The sequence below is a fragment of the Scyliorhinus torazame genome, chromosome 12 (assembly GCF_047496885.1).
Source record: "Scyliorhinus torazame isolate Kashiwa2021f chromosome 12, sScyTor2.1, whole genome shotgun sequence".
Taxonomy (NCBI): domain Eukaryota; kingdom Metazoa; phylum Chordata; class Chondrichthyes; order Carcharhiniformes; family Scyliorhinidae; genus Scyliorhinus; species Scyliorhinus torazame.
The window spans coordinates 95,637,396-95,652,006 of record NC_092718.1 but is presented as its reverse complement, the minus strand read 5'-3'; the positions used below and the strand labels follow the sequence as shown (position 1 = coordinate 95,652,006).

Genomic DNA, 14,611 nt, shown 5'->3' with positions numbered 1-14,611 from the left:
TGCTCCATGACCTGGCTCGCTCCAGTGAGGCTCCCTCTGTTACTCATCAACTCTGGCTTCCAGTACAGGAACAATATCATTTCTTAATGGCCTCACCCAACCCCATCACTGTAAACACATCCAACCTCTACAACCCTCCCTATCACTATAACCTCCTCCAGCCCCTACAACCCTCCCTACCTCGGTAACCTCCTCCAGTCCGAAAACCTTCCCTATCTCTGTAACTGCCTCCAACCCTACCATCTCTGTAACCTCCTCTAACCTCTGCACCTCTCTCTATCCTGTAACCTCTTCTAGTGCCTACAACCCTCCTTATCTCTGTAACCTCTTCCAGCTCCTACAACCCTCCCTATCTCTGTAACCTCCTCCAGCCCCTACACCTCTCTCTATCTCTGAAACCTCCTCCAGCCCTTACACTTCCCTCTATCTCTGTAACCTCCTCCAGCCCCTACAACCCTCCGAGATCTCTGTGCTCCTCCAATTCTGGCCTCTTGAGCAGCCCCCGATTCCCATCGCTCCACCATTATCAGCCGTGGCTTCATGCTGCCTGGGGGGCCCTAAGATATGTAATTCCCTCTCTAAACCTCTCTGCTCCTCTTTGAAGACACTCTTTGTCGGAGCTATTGTTTGTCCTGATGTCTCCTCCGGTGGTTCAGGGTTAGATTTTGCCTGCTCCATGAATAGGCCCGGTGATGCTTTGTTACTTTGTGGGTGCTGTACACAATGAAGGTGCTGTTATCGAATAGCCGTGTTTGATCAAAGATGAAGTTTGGCGACTCAGTGATTGCCTGGGACATTGCGTCCCAACACAATTTGGGAGAAGGGGGGTGGGCGGGGGGCGGTGATGGAGAGAGGTGTAGGGGCTGGAGGGACAGAGGAACGTTTTTGGGAAGGAAGCAAGAGAAGAGAAAAGGAGTGGAATGGGAAGGGCAAGGGGAGTCTGGGAGAGAGAGTTTTGGGAAGGAGGGTTTAGAGTGGGGATGTGGAACTGTGGAGAGAGGGAGGAGGAGTGAGAAAGGTAGTTGAGGGGTGTGGTTGGGCAACAGGGAGGGGTTAGAAATGGGAGGGGAGGAGTGAGACGGGGATAGGGGGAAGGGAGGTGAGGAGGGGCAGGGGAGGAGAGGTTGGGGAGGGTAAGATGAGGGTTTTGAGAGGGGAGGGATGGGGAGGGGAAAGAGAATACGAGGATGACATTGGAAAGGGGGTGGAGGGGGCTGAGGAGGGGAAAGCTAAGATGAGGGGTTTGGGGAGGGTAAGGCGAGAAAGGGGAGGAGGGGGAGCGTAAGGGGCAGCACGGTAGCATTGTGGATAGCACAATTGCTTCACAGCTCCAGGGTCCCAGGTTCGATTCCGGCTTGGGTCACTGTCTGTGCGGAGTCTGCACATCCTCCCCGTGTGTGCGTGGGTTTCCTCCGGGTGCTCCGGTTTCCTCCCACAGTCCAAAGATGTGCAGGTTAGGTGGATTGGCCATGATAAATTGCCCTTAATGTCCAAAATTGCCCTTAGTGTTTGGTGGGGTTACTGGGTTATGGGGATAGATTCGAGGTGTGTGTTTGGGTAGGGTGCTCTTTCCAAGAGCCGGTGCAGACTCGATGGCTGAATGGCCTCCTTCTGCACTGTAAATTCTATGATGAAAGGCGAGGCAGGGATTTGGAGAGGGGTTAGGGAGGAGGGGAGATTAAGGATGAGTCAGAGAAGGGAGGGAGGGGAGGGGGAATTAGGGAGAGGGGAGGTTGAGAAGGGGGATGGAGGTGGCCTGCAAGGCTAGGGAGACTTGGAACGAGCTGCTGTGAGATTCAGGCGGACTCAGTTATTTACCAGGAGTTGTGACAGATGTTGCTCCAAAGTGTGGTGAGCTTTATTTGCTCTGTGTGTGTTTGTGCCTGTCTGTGGCCAGCATTACTCAGTGGGAACGGCTTCTAAGAATTGCAGTGTGAAGCTTCCTGTCAGTGGGATGGCTTTACTGTAAGGGTAACTGGTGTCAGCTAAAATCTTCTCTGTCAGGAGTTTAGTCCCAGTGCCAGAGGCTGGGAAAGAAACTCACTGCTGGAAATCAACTATGGCTCCATGCCCAATCTCCTCCTAATAGATTTGAGAGCCAGTAAATAAGTGTCTGTATCATATAGAGAGAGAGGGAGAGATAGACAGTGAGAGATAGATAGAGAAAGACAGATGGAGAGTGAGAGAGCTAGACAGAAAGCATGATAGTGAGAAAGAGAAATGATGTGGAGATGCCGGCGGTGGACTGGGGTGAGCACAGTAAAAGTCTTACAACACCAGGTTAAAGTCCCAACAGGTTTGTTTCGAATCACTAGCTTTCGGAGCGCTGCCCCTTCCTCAGGTGAATGAAGAGGTATGTTCCAGAAACACAGATATAGACAAATTCAAAGATGCCAGACAATGGTTGGAATGCGAGCATTAGCAGGTGATTAAATCTTTACAGATCCAGAGATGGGGTAACCCCAGGTTAAAGAGGTGTGAATTGTGTCAAGCTAGGACAGTTGGTTGGATTTCGCAGGCCAGGTGGTGGGGGATGAATGTAATGTGGTGATAGGAGACAGAGAGGGAGATAGAGAGGAAAAGACCCAGATCAAGAGGAGACAGACATCTGAGTGGGATTTACTGACCAACCGGCCGCGTGTTTTTCAGTGGCGGAGGCGGCCCACCAGCGGGATTTTCTGGTCCCGCCGTTGCCAACGGGATTTACCGGTGACTGCACCTCTCGTTGCCAGGGAACCCATGTGCCATCGGTGGGACCGGAATATTCCGCAAGCGTGAACAACCGGTAAATCCCACCCAGAGAGAGAAAGACCGAGAAATACATACAGAATACAGAGAGGCGTAATTGGAGAGAGAAAACAGAGAGTGGACGGACAGACCGAGAGAGTGGACGGACGGACCGAGAGAGTGGACGGACGGACTGAGAGAGTGGACGGACGGACCAAGAGGGGGGATGGACGGACCGAGAGGGGGGACGGACGGACGGACCGAGAGAGGGGGATGGATGGACCGAGAGAGTGGACGGACGGACCGAGAGGGGGGGCGGACGGACCGAGAGAGGGGATGGACGGACGGACCGAGAGGGGGTGTGGACGGACGGACCGAGAGAGGGGGATGGATGGACCGAGAGAGTGGACGGACGGACCGAGAGGGGGGGCGGACGGACCGAGGGAGGGGATGGACGGACGGACCGAGAGGGGGTGTGGACGGACGGACCGAGAGGGGGGACGGATGGACCGAGAGAGGGGGCGGACGGACCGAGAGAGGGGGCGGACGGACCGAGAGAGGGGGCGGACGGACCGAGAGAGGGGATGGACGGACCGAGAGGGGGGACGGACGGACGGACCGAGAGAGGGAGATGGATGGACCGAGAGAGTGGACGGACGGACCGAGAGGGGGGGCGGACGGACCGAGAGAGGGGATGGACGGACGGACCGAGAGGGGGTGTGGACGGACGGACCGAGAGGGGGGACGGATGGACCGAGAGAGGGGGCGGACGGACCGAGAGAGGGGGCGGACGGACCGAGAGAGGGGGCGGACGGACCGAGAGAGGGGATGGACGGACCGAGAGAGGGGGCGGACGGACCGAGAGATGGGGCGGACGGACCGAGAGAGGGGACGGACGGACGGAGAGAGGGGACGGACGGACTGAGAGAGGGGACGGACCGACCGAGAGAGAGAGGGGACAGACCAAGAAGGGGCGGAGGGTGCGAGAGAGGGGGTGGCAGGCTGAGAGAGAGAGAGAGGGCTGAGAAAGAGAGAGAGAGAGGGCTGAGAGAGAGAGAGAGAGAGGGCTGAGAGAGAGAGAGAGAGAGAGTGAGAGAGGGGCTGAGAGAGAGGGGCTGAAAGAGAGGGAGGGGCTGAGAGAGAGAGAGGGGCAGAGAGAGAGAGGGCTGGGAGAGAGAGGGGGCTGAGAGAGAGAGGGGGGGGCTGAGAGAGAGGGAGGGGCTGAGAGAGAGAGGGGCAGAGAGAGAGAGAGGGGGCTGAGAGAGAGAGAGAGGGGGGGCTGAGAGAGAGAGAGAGAGAGGGGGCTGAGAGAGAGAGAGAGGGCTGAGAGAGAGAGGGGCAGAGAGAGAGAGAGAGAGAGGGCTGAGAGAGAGGGGGGGGCTGAGAGAGAGAGAGAGGGCTGAGAGAGAGGCTGAGAGAGAGAGGGGGGCTGAGAGAGAGAGAGGGGGGGCTGAGAGAGAGAGAGGGGGGGCCTCATACATACACCCGCCCACACACACACTTACATGCAGACACACTCACTCAGCCAGACTCACATTCAGTCACACACACAAAGACACATATGCAATCATCTGTCACACACAAATAAATGCTCTCACACACATACACACACATACTCTCTCACAAACAGCTTAATCACACACACACTCACTCAAACACTCAGTCACACACATTCAAGCACACATGTAGTCACACACACAAACACTTTCTCACACAGTCACACACAAACATGCATGCACTTGCGCACACACATGCACTCAGCCACATACATACATGCATTCACACACATTCACACAGACACATGAGACGCTCACTCACACACTCACACTCACTCACTCGTACACCGACTCCGAGACACACTCTCACAAATGCACATTCACTCACAAATGCACACACACATTCACACATACTCACACACTGACACAGACTCATACACTCACAGACCTTGACACATACACACACACACACACTCATGCACATACACACTCAGAAACACACTCACGCAGACGCACGCACACTGACAAACACACACTTACACAAACTGACACACACGCGCGCTCGCAATGCATACATGGTCTCATTGCTGGATCTACCAGTGAGTCTCCTGTGAGTCAGGGTTTCAGGTGGGGGGTGCTGTGGTGTGGCTGGCTCGTGCCAACACCCATAGACCCAGTTACCTTCCCCTGACCTTTGGTCCATCGATCAGAGATTTCTCTGATGAGGACAATGCAGCAAACAGGAGCGAGGGTGGATAAAACGGCAGGGAATAGAAACAGCCACACGTACTCTCGATGATCTTTTGGTCAGGTTTGGGGGGGGGGGGGGGGGAGGGGACTGGGTAATCTGTTCTTTTTGGTGTGTTTCTCATGGTTGCTGAACTGTACCCGGCGTTTCACAATATCTAGCTTGCCTTTTCCCGTAAGGCTGGGCTGTCAGTAATGCAGAGCGCAGTGCCGCAGTGAACCTGCGTCAGTTTGGTTTAGGTATCTGCGATAGTGGTGGTGGTGTGGTTAGCTCGAGTACATACCCAACACTGTACTTCCTGACAGCGAGGTTCAGAGAAAAAATACACCAACAAAAACACCTTCACGTGCTGCGTCCTGTCAGACTGTGACTTTTCTCAGGGCAGTGAGAAAGACGGAGAGGATCCCACAGTTTAGAGTGAGGCCATTCGGCCCATCGTGCCCTGTGTCGGCTCTTTGAAAGATCTCTCATGTTAGTCCCCACTCTCCCTCCAGCTTTTCTTCCCTCCATTGTTCCTGAAAATTTTTCCTCTTCCATTATTTCTCCAATTCCCCCTTTTTGGAAGTTCTTGTTGAATCTGCTTCCACCACCCCTTCAGGCAAAAGTCCCCCCCGCCCCCCCGGTTCTATTACCGGCTCTCTTCAATCTGTATCCCTCTGGTTACCCACCCTCCTGCCAACTGGAAACACTTTCTCCTTATTTACTCCACCCACCTCAAGATTTTGAACGCCGCAATTAAATCTTCCCCGTAACCTTCTCCACTCCAAGGAGGACAATGCCAGCTTCTCCCAGTCTCTCCCAACATGAACTGAAGTCCCCGTCATTCCCCCGAGGACATTCTAGTAAATCCCCTCCATGCCCTCCAGGGTTTTGGCCATGTAGTACCTGAGGAACCCTAACCCTAAACTCCAGCTCGCCTTAACTCTGTAACCTCCTCCAGACCCCAGAAACCGTCCTATCTCTGTAACCTCCTTCAGCCACTACATCCCTCCCTACCTCTGTAACCTTCTCCAGTCACTACAACTCTATCTCGGTAACCTCCTCCAGACGCCAGAAACCGTCCTATCTCTGTAACCTCCTTCAGCCATTACAACCCTCCCTACGTCTGTAACCTCCTCCAGCCACTGCAACTCTATCTCTGTAACCTCCTCCACATCCCAGAAACCTCCACATCTCTGTATCCTCCTTCAGCCATTACAACCCTCCCTACCTCTGTAACCTCATCCAGCCACTACGCCACTATAAGACCATAAGACAGAGGGGCGGAAGTAAGGCCATTCGGCCCATCGAGTCCACTCCACCAATCACTATCTCTGTAATCTCCTCCAGCCCCTGCAATTCTCAGATATCTGTGCTCCTCCGATTCTAGCTTCTTGATTACGATTGCCCTACCATTGGCGGTCATGCCTTCAGCTGCCTTGGGGAAGAGGGGCCTAAGCTCTGGAATTCCCCCCTATACCCTCTCTGTCTTTCTCTCCCTTCCAGGGACCCTTTAAACTCAACCCCAGTGACTGTGCATCTTGACCAGCAGTCGCTAATATCTCCACATATGGCTCAAGCTCAAACCTCTGTGAGATAATCGCTCCCGTCTTGCGATGGTTTAACCATGAGAAAGGTGCTAGATAGTTGCAGGATATGGTATTGAGCAGCACAAGATTTGATCCCAGAGGATTGATATGTGAATCATTGACCTCTAGTTTGGTTGTTCATGATAGACAGGAAGTCAAAGCACATAGTAGGCAAGAATTGTGCCAAAAAGACAATGAAAAGTCCCTCAGTATAAATAAAACACTTGAGTGGTTAACAAAGAAGGGGGAGATGTGTAAGATAAAAGGAACTTAGTGATGTGGAGAGAGGCTGGTACCGCAAATTTGCAATTTGTTCCCCATTTGCCGTTATCCTCTGACATTGTTCTCACCCTCAAGTCAGAAGAATCCCGTTCAGAGACTTGAGTCCATAATCTAGGCCGACACTCCACTTTCCAGGGGGAGAGGCATGCGGGATGGTCAGTACTGAGAGAGCACTGCAACATCAGAGGGTCAGTGCTGAGGGGGCGTTGCACTGTCAGAGAGTCCGTATTTAGCAAGTGCTGCACTGTCAGAGGGTCAGTACTGAGGGAGTGCTGCACTGTCAGAGGGTCAGTACTGAGGGGGTGTTGCACTGTCAGAGAGTCCGTACTTAGCAAGTGCTGCACTGTCAGAGGGTCAGTAGTGAGGGAGTGCTGCACTGTCAGAGGGTCAGTACTGAGGGAGTGCTGCACTGTCAGAGGGTCAGTACTGAGGGGGTGTTGCACTGTCAGAGAGTCCATACTTAGCAAGTGCTCCACTGTCAGCGAGTCAGTACTGAGGGAAGATTAGAAGATTAAGAGGCCCTTTGTGTCCAAAAGGTTAGGTAGGATTACAGGGGAATTGGGTAATAATAATCTTTATTACTGTCACAAGTAGGCTTACATTAACACTGCAATGAAGCTACTGTGAAAAGCCCCAACAGTGCTACCGACTGTGCTACAGTGCCACCCATAGGGTGGAGGCATGGGCTAAGTAAGTGCTCTTTGTAAGACTCCATGAGCCAAATGGCCTCCTCCACTTTAGAATTTAATTCTATAAAAACCTTGATTGAAATCTTTTAAGAACCGGAAGGGTATGTGGAGTGGATCATAGAATCCTTACACTGCAGAACGAGGCCATTGGGCCCATTGAGTCTGCACATCTTTGGACTGCAGGAGGAAACCCACACAGACTTGGGGAGAATGTGCAAACTCCACACAGACAGTCACGCAAGGCTGGAATTTAACCTGGGTCACTGATGTTGCGATGTAGCTGTGCTAACCACGGTGCGACTGTGCCATCTATTGATGCCGTATGTTTCCTCTTGTTCCGACTGGGGCGCTGTTGAAAAATAAGTGTCACTAATTTAAGACAGATGAGGAGAAATTGTTTCCCAGTCACTGGATCTCCCTTCCTCAAAAGGCAGAAACTTTGAATATTTTTCAGGCTGAGCTGGATAGATTCCTGACTAACAAGGGAGTGAAAGGTTATCGTGGGTGGACAGGAATGTGAGGTTGAGGTTACAATTAAAAATAAATTAAATTGAATTGGCTTCCGGTGGGAGTAAGTCGCATACTTGGTGACTCCCGGTCGGGCAGGACTTTTGCACCTTTCTCCCCGACTTTTTTGTGGTTTTAAGTTTTGGCTTTGAAGGCGCAGATAATTTGGCTCTGGATCCACGCATTGATGGATGGAACGGAGACCCCCAAGGGACCGAAAAGGAAGGAATAAAAAGATAAGCAAGGGCTGGGGCTGAAGACAACATTGCTGATGTCCAGACCCCTGCTGCGACGGCCCAGCCACCGACTGAGGAGCTGATGCAGGTCAGCCAAGAGGGCTTTGCCAGACAGAAACGGGACTGTCTTGACTCGATAAAGGAGTCGATCGATCGGCTGGAGCGCAGGCTGGGTGCTCAGGATCAGGCGATTCAGAAGCTGGGGAAGGTGCTGGCGGACCAGGAGGAGCACCAAACGGTGGTCGAGCTGGAGTTGGGGATGCTGAAGGATCAGCAAAAGTTGGAGAAGGTGGAGAATCTGGAGAACAGAACTCGCCAGCAGAACTTGAGAATTGTTGGTCTCCCTGAGGGGGCTGATGCTGGTGTGTTTGTGGCGAGTGCGTTTCAGAAGCTTCTGGGGGAGGGGGCTTCTCCCCGACTGTGGAGGTGGACAGGGCGTACAGGGTGTTGGCGAGGAACCGCAGCCGGGGGACCCCCCAAGGGCGATGGTGGTCCGGTTCCATAGATTTTTGGACAAGGAGTGTGTTCTCCCGTTGGCCATGCGTACGTGGAGCTGCAAATTGGACAATTTGGGGCAGCACGGTAGCACAGTGGTTAGCGCAATTGCTTCACAGCTCCAGGGTCCCAGTTTCGATTCCCGGCTGGGTCACTGTCGGTGTGGAGTCTGCACGTTCTCCCCGTATGTGCGTGGGTTTCCTCCGGGTGCTCCGGTTTCCTCCCACAGTCCAAAGATGTGCAGGTTAGGTGGATTGGCCATGCTAAATTGCCTCTTAGTGTCCAAAAATTGCCCTTTGTGTTGGTTGAATGGGGTTACTGGATTATGGGGATAAGGTGGTGTGGGCTTGGGTAGGGTGCTCTTTCCAAGAGCCGGTGCAGACTCGATGGACCGAATGGCCTCCTTCTGCACTGTAAATTCTATGAGTCAGCATTTTGCGTGTCTATCAGGACCTGGGTGTGGAGGTGGCCAGAAGGAGGGCAGGCTTTAATCAAGTGAAGGCGATCCTGTATAAGAAGAAGGTGAAATATGGGCTGCTATACCCAGCGCGTCTTTGGGTTACGCACGAGGGCCAGCACCATTATTTTGAATCGCCCGAAGACGTGATAGACTTTGCCAAGAAGAAGAGGCTGGTGCTGAACTGAGGACTTTGGGGTTTTAAGTTGTAACTTTTCTGAGTGATGTTTATATGTTTTGATTGTTGTTTTTCTTCTGCTTTTAAGTTTGAGTGAAGATGGGAGAAGTAAAAGTTATTTGGTTCTATGGGTTTTCAGTGTTTTGGTGGGGGTGGCTGGCAGGGGCTTTTTACTTTTTATTACTTTGTTTTGTACTATTGGGTTTGGTTTTTTTTCGTTTTGGGTTGTCTCCTATGGTAATTGGGAGATTGTCTGGGGTTGGTTTGATGAGGGAAGTGGTTTTGATGGGCGGGGGGGAGGGGAGTAGGGAACAATAGGTGGAAGACTTCTTGGCACCGGAGGTGAGGGCCACCAGGCTAGCTGGGTGAGCTAGTCAATGGAAGCAGAGTGGTGGGGGGGAGGGTATATGTTCAATATATGGCAGGAGTTAGGTTATGGAGTGGTGCTGCTAGGGGGAGAAGGGCGGGGGGGGGAAAGTTATTCTGCTGACGAGGGAGGGACTTAGGTTTCGGGACAGAGAGGCGGTCGGGGAGGGGGGGGGGGTGCTGCCAGAAGGCGGGCCGATGGAGGCGTGGTGCATGGGCTGGAGGCAGGCCCAGGAAAGGGGAAGGCTGATCGGCGGAGGGGGAAGCACAGTGCCCCCCAACTCGGCTGATCACCTGGAATGTTAGAGCGTTGAATGGGCCGGTCAAGAGGGCACGGGTGTTCACGCATCTGAGGGTTCTGAAGGCGGACGTGGTGATGTTGCAGGAGACACACCTGAAAGTGGCGGATCAAGTTAGGCTTAGGATAGGCTGGGTCAGTCAGGTCTTTCATTCGAGGCTGGACACCAAGACTAGAGGGGTGGCGATTTTAATCAATAAGCGGGTGCAATTCCAGGTGGGCAATATAGCCTCGGACGGGGGGGGGGCAGTATGTCATGGTGAGCGGTAAGCTGGAGGGGAGGAAGGTCGTCTTGGTTAACGTGTGCACGCCAAACTGGGACGATGTAGAATTCATAAAGAGGGTACTGGGGAAGATACCTGATCTGGACTTGCACAAGTTGGTGATGGGAGGGGATTTTAATACGGTCACGCGACCCCGGCCTGGACCGGTCGTGTTCAAAAACGGGGAGGGTGCCAGCAATGCCAAAGGAGCTGTTAGGGTTCATGGAGCAGATGGGGGGGGGGGGGGGGGGGGGGTTGACCCATGGAGGTTTAGGCAGCCGACGGGAGGGAGTTTTCTTTTTATTCGCATGTGCAGAAGGTTTATTCCCGGATTGATTTTTTCATTCTGAGCAGGGATTTGCTGGCGGGGGTGGTGGACACGCGGTACTCGGCCATCGGTATTTCAGATCATGCCCCACACTGGGTGGAACTGCAGGTTAGTGAGGAGAGCTTCCAGCGCCCGCAATGGAGATTGGACGTGGGCTTGTTGGCGGACGAGGCGGTGTGCGAGAGAGTAAGGAAGTGCATGCAGAACTACCTGCAGGTCAACGACACGGGGGAAGTCTCAGCAGCGGTGGTCTGGGAGGTGCTGAAAGCTGTGGTGAGAGGGGAGCTGATTTTAATCCGGGCTCATAGGAACAGGACGAATAGGGCAGAGACGGACCGGCTGGTTAAGGAGATCCTACAGATAGATAGGAGTTATGCAGCGACCCCGGGGGTGGAGCTGTTAAGGGAACATCGGGACTGCAGGCTGAGTTTGGGGTGTTGTCTCCAGGCAAGGCAGTGGAGCAGCTTAGAAAGGCGAGGGGGGCGTTTTACGAACATGGGGAGAAGGCCAACAGAATGCTGGCACAGCAGCTTAGGAAGAGGGAGGCGGCCAGGGAAATAGAGAGGGTGGTTCATGGGGATGGGAACTTGGTAGGGGACTCGGCGGGGCTAAATAGGGCGCTTAGGGACTTTTACAGCAGCCTCTATTGCTCGGAACCCCCCGTGGGGCCCGAGGGGATGAGACGCTTTTTGGACGGACTGACCTTCCCAAGGGTGGGCATGGAGCTGGTGGATGGGCTGGGGGCCCCGATCAGGACCAAAGAAATAGCTGAGGCTTGAAGGCAATGCAGTCGGGTAAGGCCTCGGGGCCAGACGGGTATCCGGTGGAATTCTACAAGAAATTCTCGGGGATATTAAGGCCGTTGCTGGCCAAGGTTTCCAATGAGGCGAGGGGTAGAGGGGTGCTGCTCCCGACGATGTCACATGCCACTATTTCGTTAATATTGAAGCGGGACAAGAACCCAGAGCTATGTGGGTCTTATAGGCCGATCTCACTGCTTAATGTGGACGTCAAGCTGCTGGCCAAGGTTTTGGCCTCCAGGATTGAAGATTGTGTGCCGGATGTGATTATGGAGGATCAAACCGGGTTTGTCAACGGCAGGCAGTTGGTGGCCAACATAAGAAGGTTGCTCAACGTGATTATGATGCCCCCGGAGAGTAGGGAGGTTGAGGTAGTTGTGGCCATGGATGCGGAGAAGGCATTCAACCGGGTGGAATGGGACTATCTATGGGAGGTGTTGGGGCAATTTGGGTTCGGTTGGGGCTTTATCGACTGGGTTAGGCTGTTGTACCAGGCCCCGGAGGCTAGTGTAAGGACGAATAGGATGACCTCGGACTATTTCAGACTGTACCGGGGGACAAGACAGAGATGCCCCCCTATCCCCACTGCTGTTTGCATTGGCTATACAGCCGCTGGCGATTGCTCGGAGAGCTTCAAGGGGCTGGAAAGGGCTGGTTCGGAGAGGGTGGGGGTGGATCACAGGGTCTCGCTGTACGCGGACTACCTGCTCTTATATGTAGCAGATCCAGGGCAGGGATGGGTGAGATCATGGCGACTCTGGGGGAATTTGGCCGGTTTTCAGGATATAAACTGAATATGACAAAGAGCGAGATGTTTGTGGTCCAGGCAAGGGGACAGGAGGGTCGGCTGGGGGAGCTACCGTTTAGGTTAGTGGGGGACAGTTTTAGGTACCGAGGGATACAAGTGGCACGCGACTGGTGTCGGTTAAACAAGTTGAACTTGTCCCGGTTGGTCGAACAGATGAGGGGCGAGTTTCAGAGATGGGAGGCGCTACCGCTGTCGCTGGCTGGGAGGTGCAGACGGTGAAGATGACGGTCCTACCGAGATTTTTATTTGTATTCCAATGCCTCCCAATTGTCATCCCGTGGTCCTTTTTTAAGAAGGTTGACAAAATCATTCTGGGCTTTGTCTGGGCGGGTAAGTCCCCGCGGGTAAAGAAGGCGATGCTCGAGAGGAATTGGGAGGAGGGGGGGCTTGCCCTGCCAAGTTTCAGTAATTACGACTGGGCGGCCAACATTGCTATGATTAGGAAATGGGTGGTGGGGGCAAGGTCGGTTTCTGAGCGGATGGAGGTAGCTTCATGGAGGGCCGCTGATAACGACACCTCTGCCATTCCCGCCGGCGAGATACTCCACCAGTCCCGTGGTGGTGGGGGCCTTGAGGATCTGGGGTCAGGGAGGATCTGGGGTCAGTGGAGGAGGTATGTTGGAGCAGGGGGAGCATTGGTCTGGTCCCCAGTATGCGACAACCACCGGTTTGCCGGGAGCTTGGGTGGGGGGTTTCGAGTATGGCGAAGGGCAGGAATTGAGAGGATGGGGGACCTGTTCCTGGAAGGAAGCTTCCATAGCTTGAGGGCGCTGGAGGAGAGGTTCGGGTTGGTCAGAGGGAACAAATTTAGATCTTTACAGGTGCGGGACGTCCTGTGCAGGCAGGTATCATCCTTCCCACTCATGCCACTAAGGGGGATCCAGGATAGGGTAGTGTCTAGGGGGTGGGTGGGGGAGGGGAGAGTCTTGGACATTTATAAAGAACTTATGGGGGCGGAGGAGACGCAGACCGAGGAGCTGAGGCGTAAGTGGGAGGAGGAGCTTGGGGGTGAAATGGAGAACGGCTTATGGGCGGACGCGTTGAGCAGAGTCAACGTGATCGCTACATGCGCAAGGTTCAGCTTGATCCAATTCAAGGTGGTACACTGGGCCACATGACAGTTGCCCGGATGAGTGGATTCTTTGTGGTGGTGTAAAACGTGTGTAAAATGTGCGGGAGGACCAGCGAACCATGTCCACATGTTCTGGGCATGTCCTAAACTTCGGGGATATTGGCAGGGGTTTGCGGACGTCATGTCCAGAGTATTGAAAACAAGGGTGGCAATGAGTCCAGAGGTGGCGATTTTTGGGGTGTTGGAAGATCCGGGAGTCCAGGAGGAGAAAGAGGCAGATGTTCTGGCCTTTGCCTCTCTGGTAGCCCGGAGACGGATACTGCTAGCTTGGAGGGACTCAAAGCCCCCGAAGTCGGAGACCTGGTTAACAGACATGGCGAGCTTTCTCGGCCTGGAGAAGATTAAGTTCGCCTTGAGAGGGTCAGTGTCAGGGTTCGCCCGGAGGTGGCAACCATTCATGACTTCTTCGCGGAGAATTAATCGTCAGCAGAGGATGGGGGGGGCTAGGGTAGTGTAGAATACGGAGTGAAATAGGCGGGTCTTGGAGAGATGGGAGTCGGTGTTTGCACTATGTTTATTGTTCTTTGTACATTATTTTTATACTGTTGCTGTTTGTAATGCCAAAAATACCTCATTAAAATTGTTTTAAAAAAAAGAAATTAAATCAGCCATTACCTTATTGAGTGGCACAACAGAGTTGAGGGGCCGAGTGGCCTACCCCTGGCCCTAATTCGTATTTGTGTTTCAGAACCGATGTACAATTCAGAGAGTGACCTCGTTCCTAATGCATCTATCTCTCCCTCTCTCTCTCTCTCTCCTAGACTCCATTGCACCTCGCAGTCATCACCAAGCACTCCAGCCTCGTCAGGCAGCTGGTGACCAATGGAGCTTCCCGCGTGCTCCTGGATCGCAACGGACAGACGGCGGTGCACTTAGCGTGTGAGCACAGCAGCCTGGAGTGCCTGCAGTCTCTGCTCGCCAGCGGGCAGGAGAGGATTGACCTGGAAATCAGGAATTACGATGGTACGTGGAATGGAGATTTTGTGACACCCCACCCTCCACCTCCACAACCTCCCTTCACGTCCACTCCTTGCAAGATCACACTTTTTGATAATGAATGGAAGAAGAGGTTAACTCACTGTGCCAGTACTGACCCATTGACAGTGCAACACTCCCTCAGTACTGACCCATTGACAGTGCAGCGCCCTCTCAATACTGCTCCTCTGACAGTGCAGCACTCCCTCAGCACTGACCCTCTGACAGTGCAGCTCTCCCTCAGTACTGACCCTCTGA

The 14,611-nt window shown here is 53.6% G+C and overlaps 1 protein-coding gene across 2 annotated transcripts in view; it reads left to right on the top strand.

Moving 5' to 3' along the window:
- bcl3 (BCL3 transcription coactivator) overlaps positions 1–14,611 on the top strand; it is a 133,350-nt gene that overhangs the window by 93,754 nt on the left and 24,985 nt on the right. For both annotated transcript variants that reach the window (XM_072469015.1, XM_072469016.1), the window contains exon 4: positions 14,140–14,341. In XM_072469015.1, the coding sequence (XP_072325116.1) occupies positions 14,140–14,341 (202 nt within the window). The remainder of the gene's footprint in view (positions 1–14,139; positions 14,342–14,611) is intronic.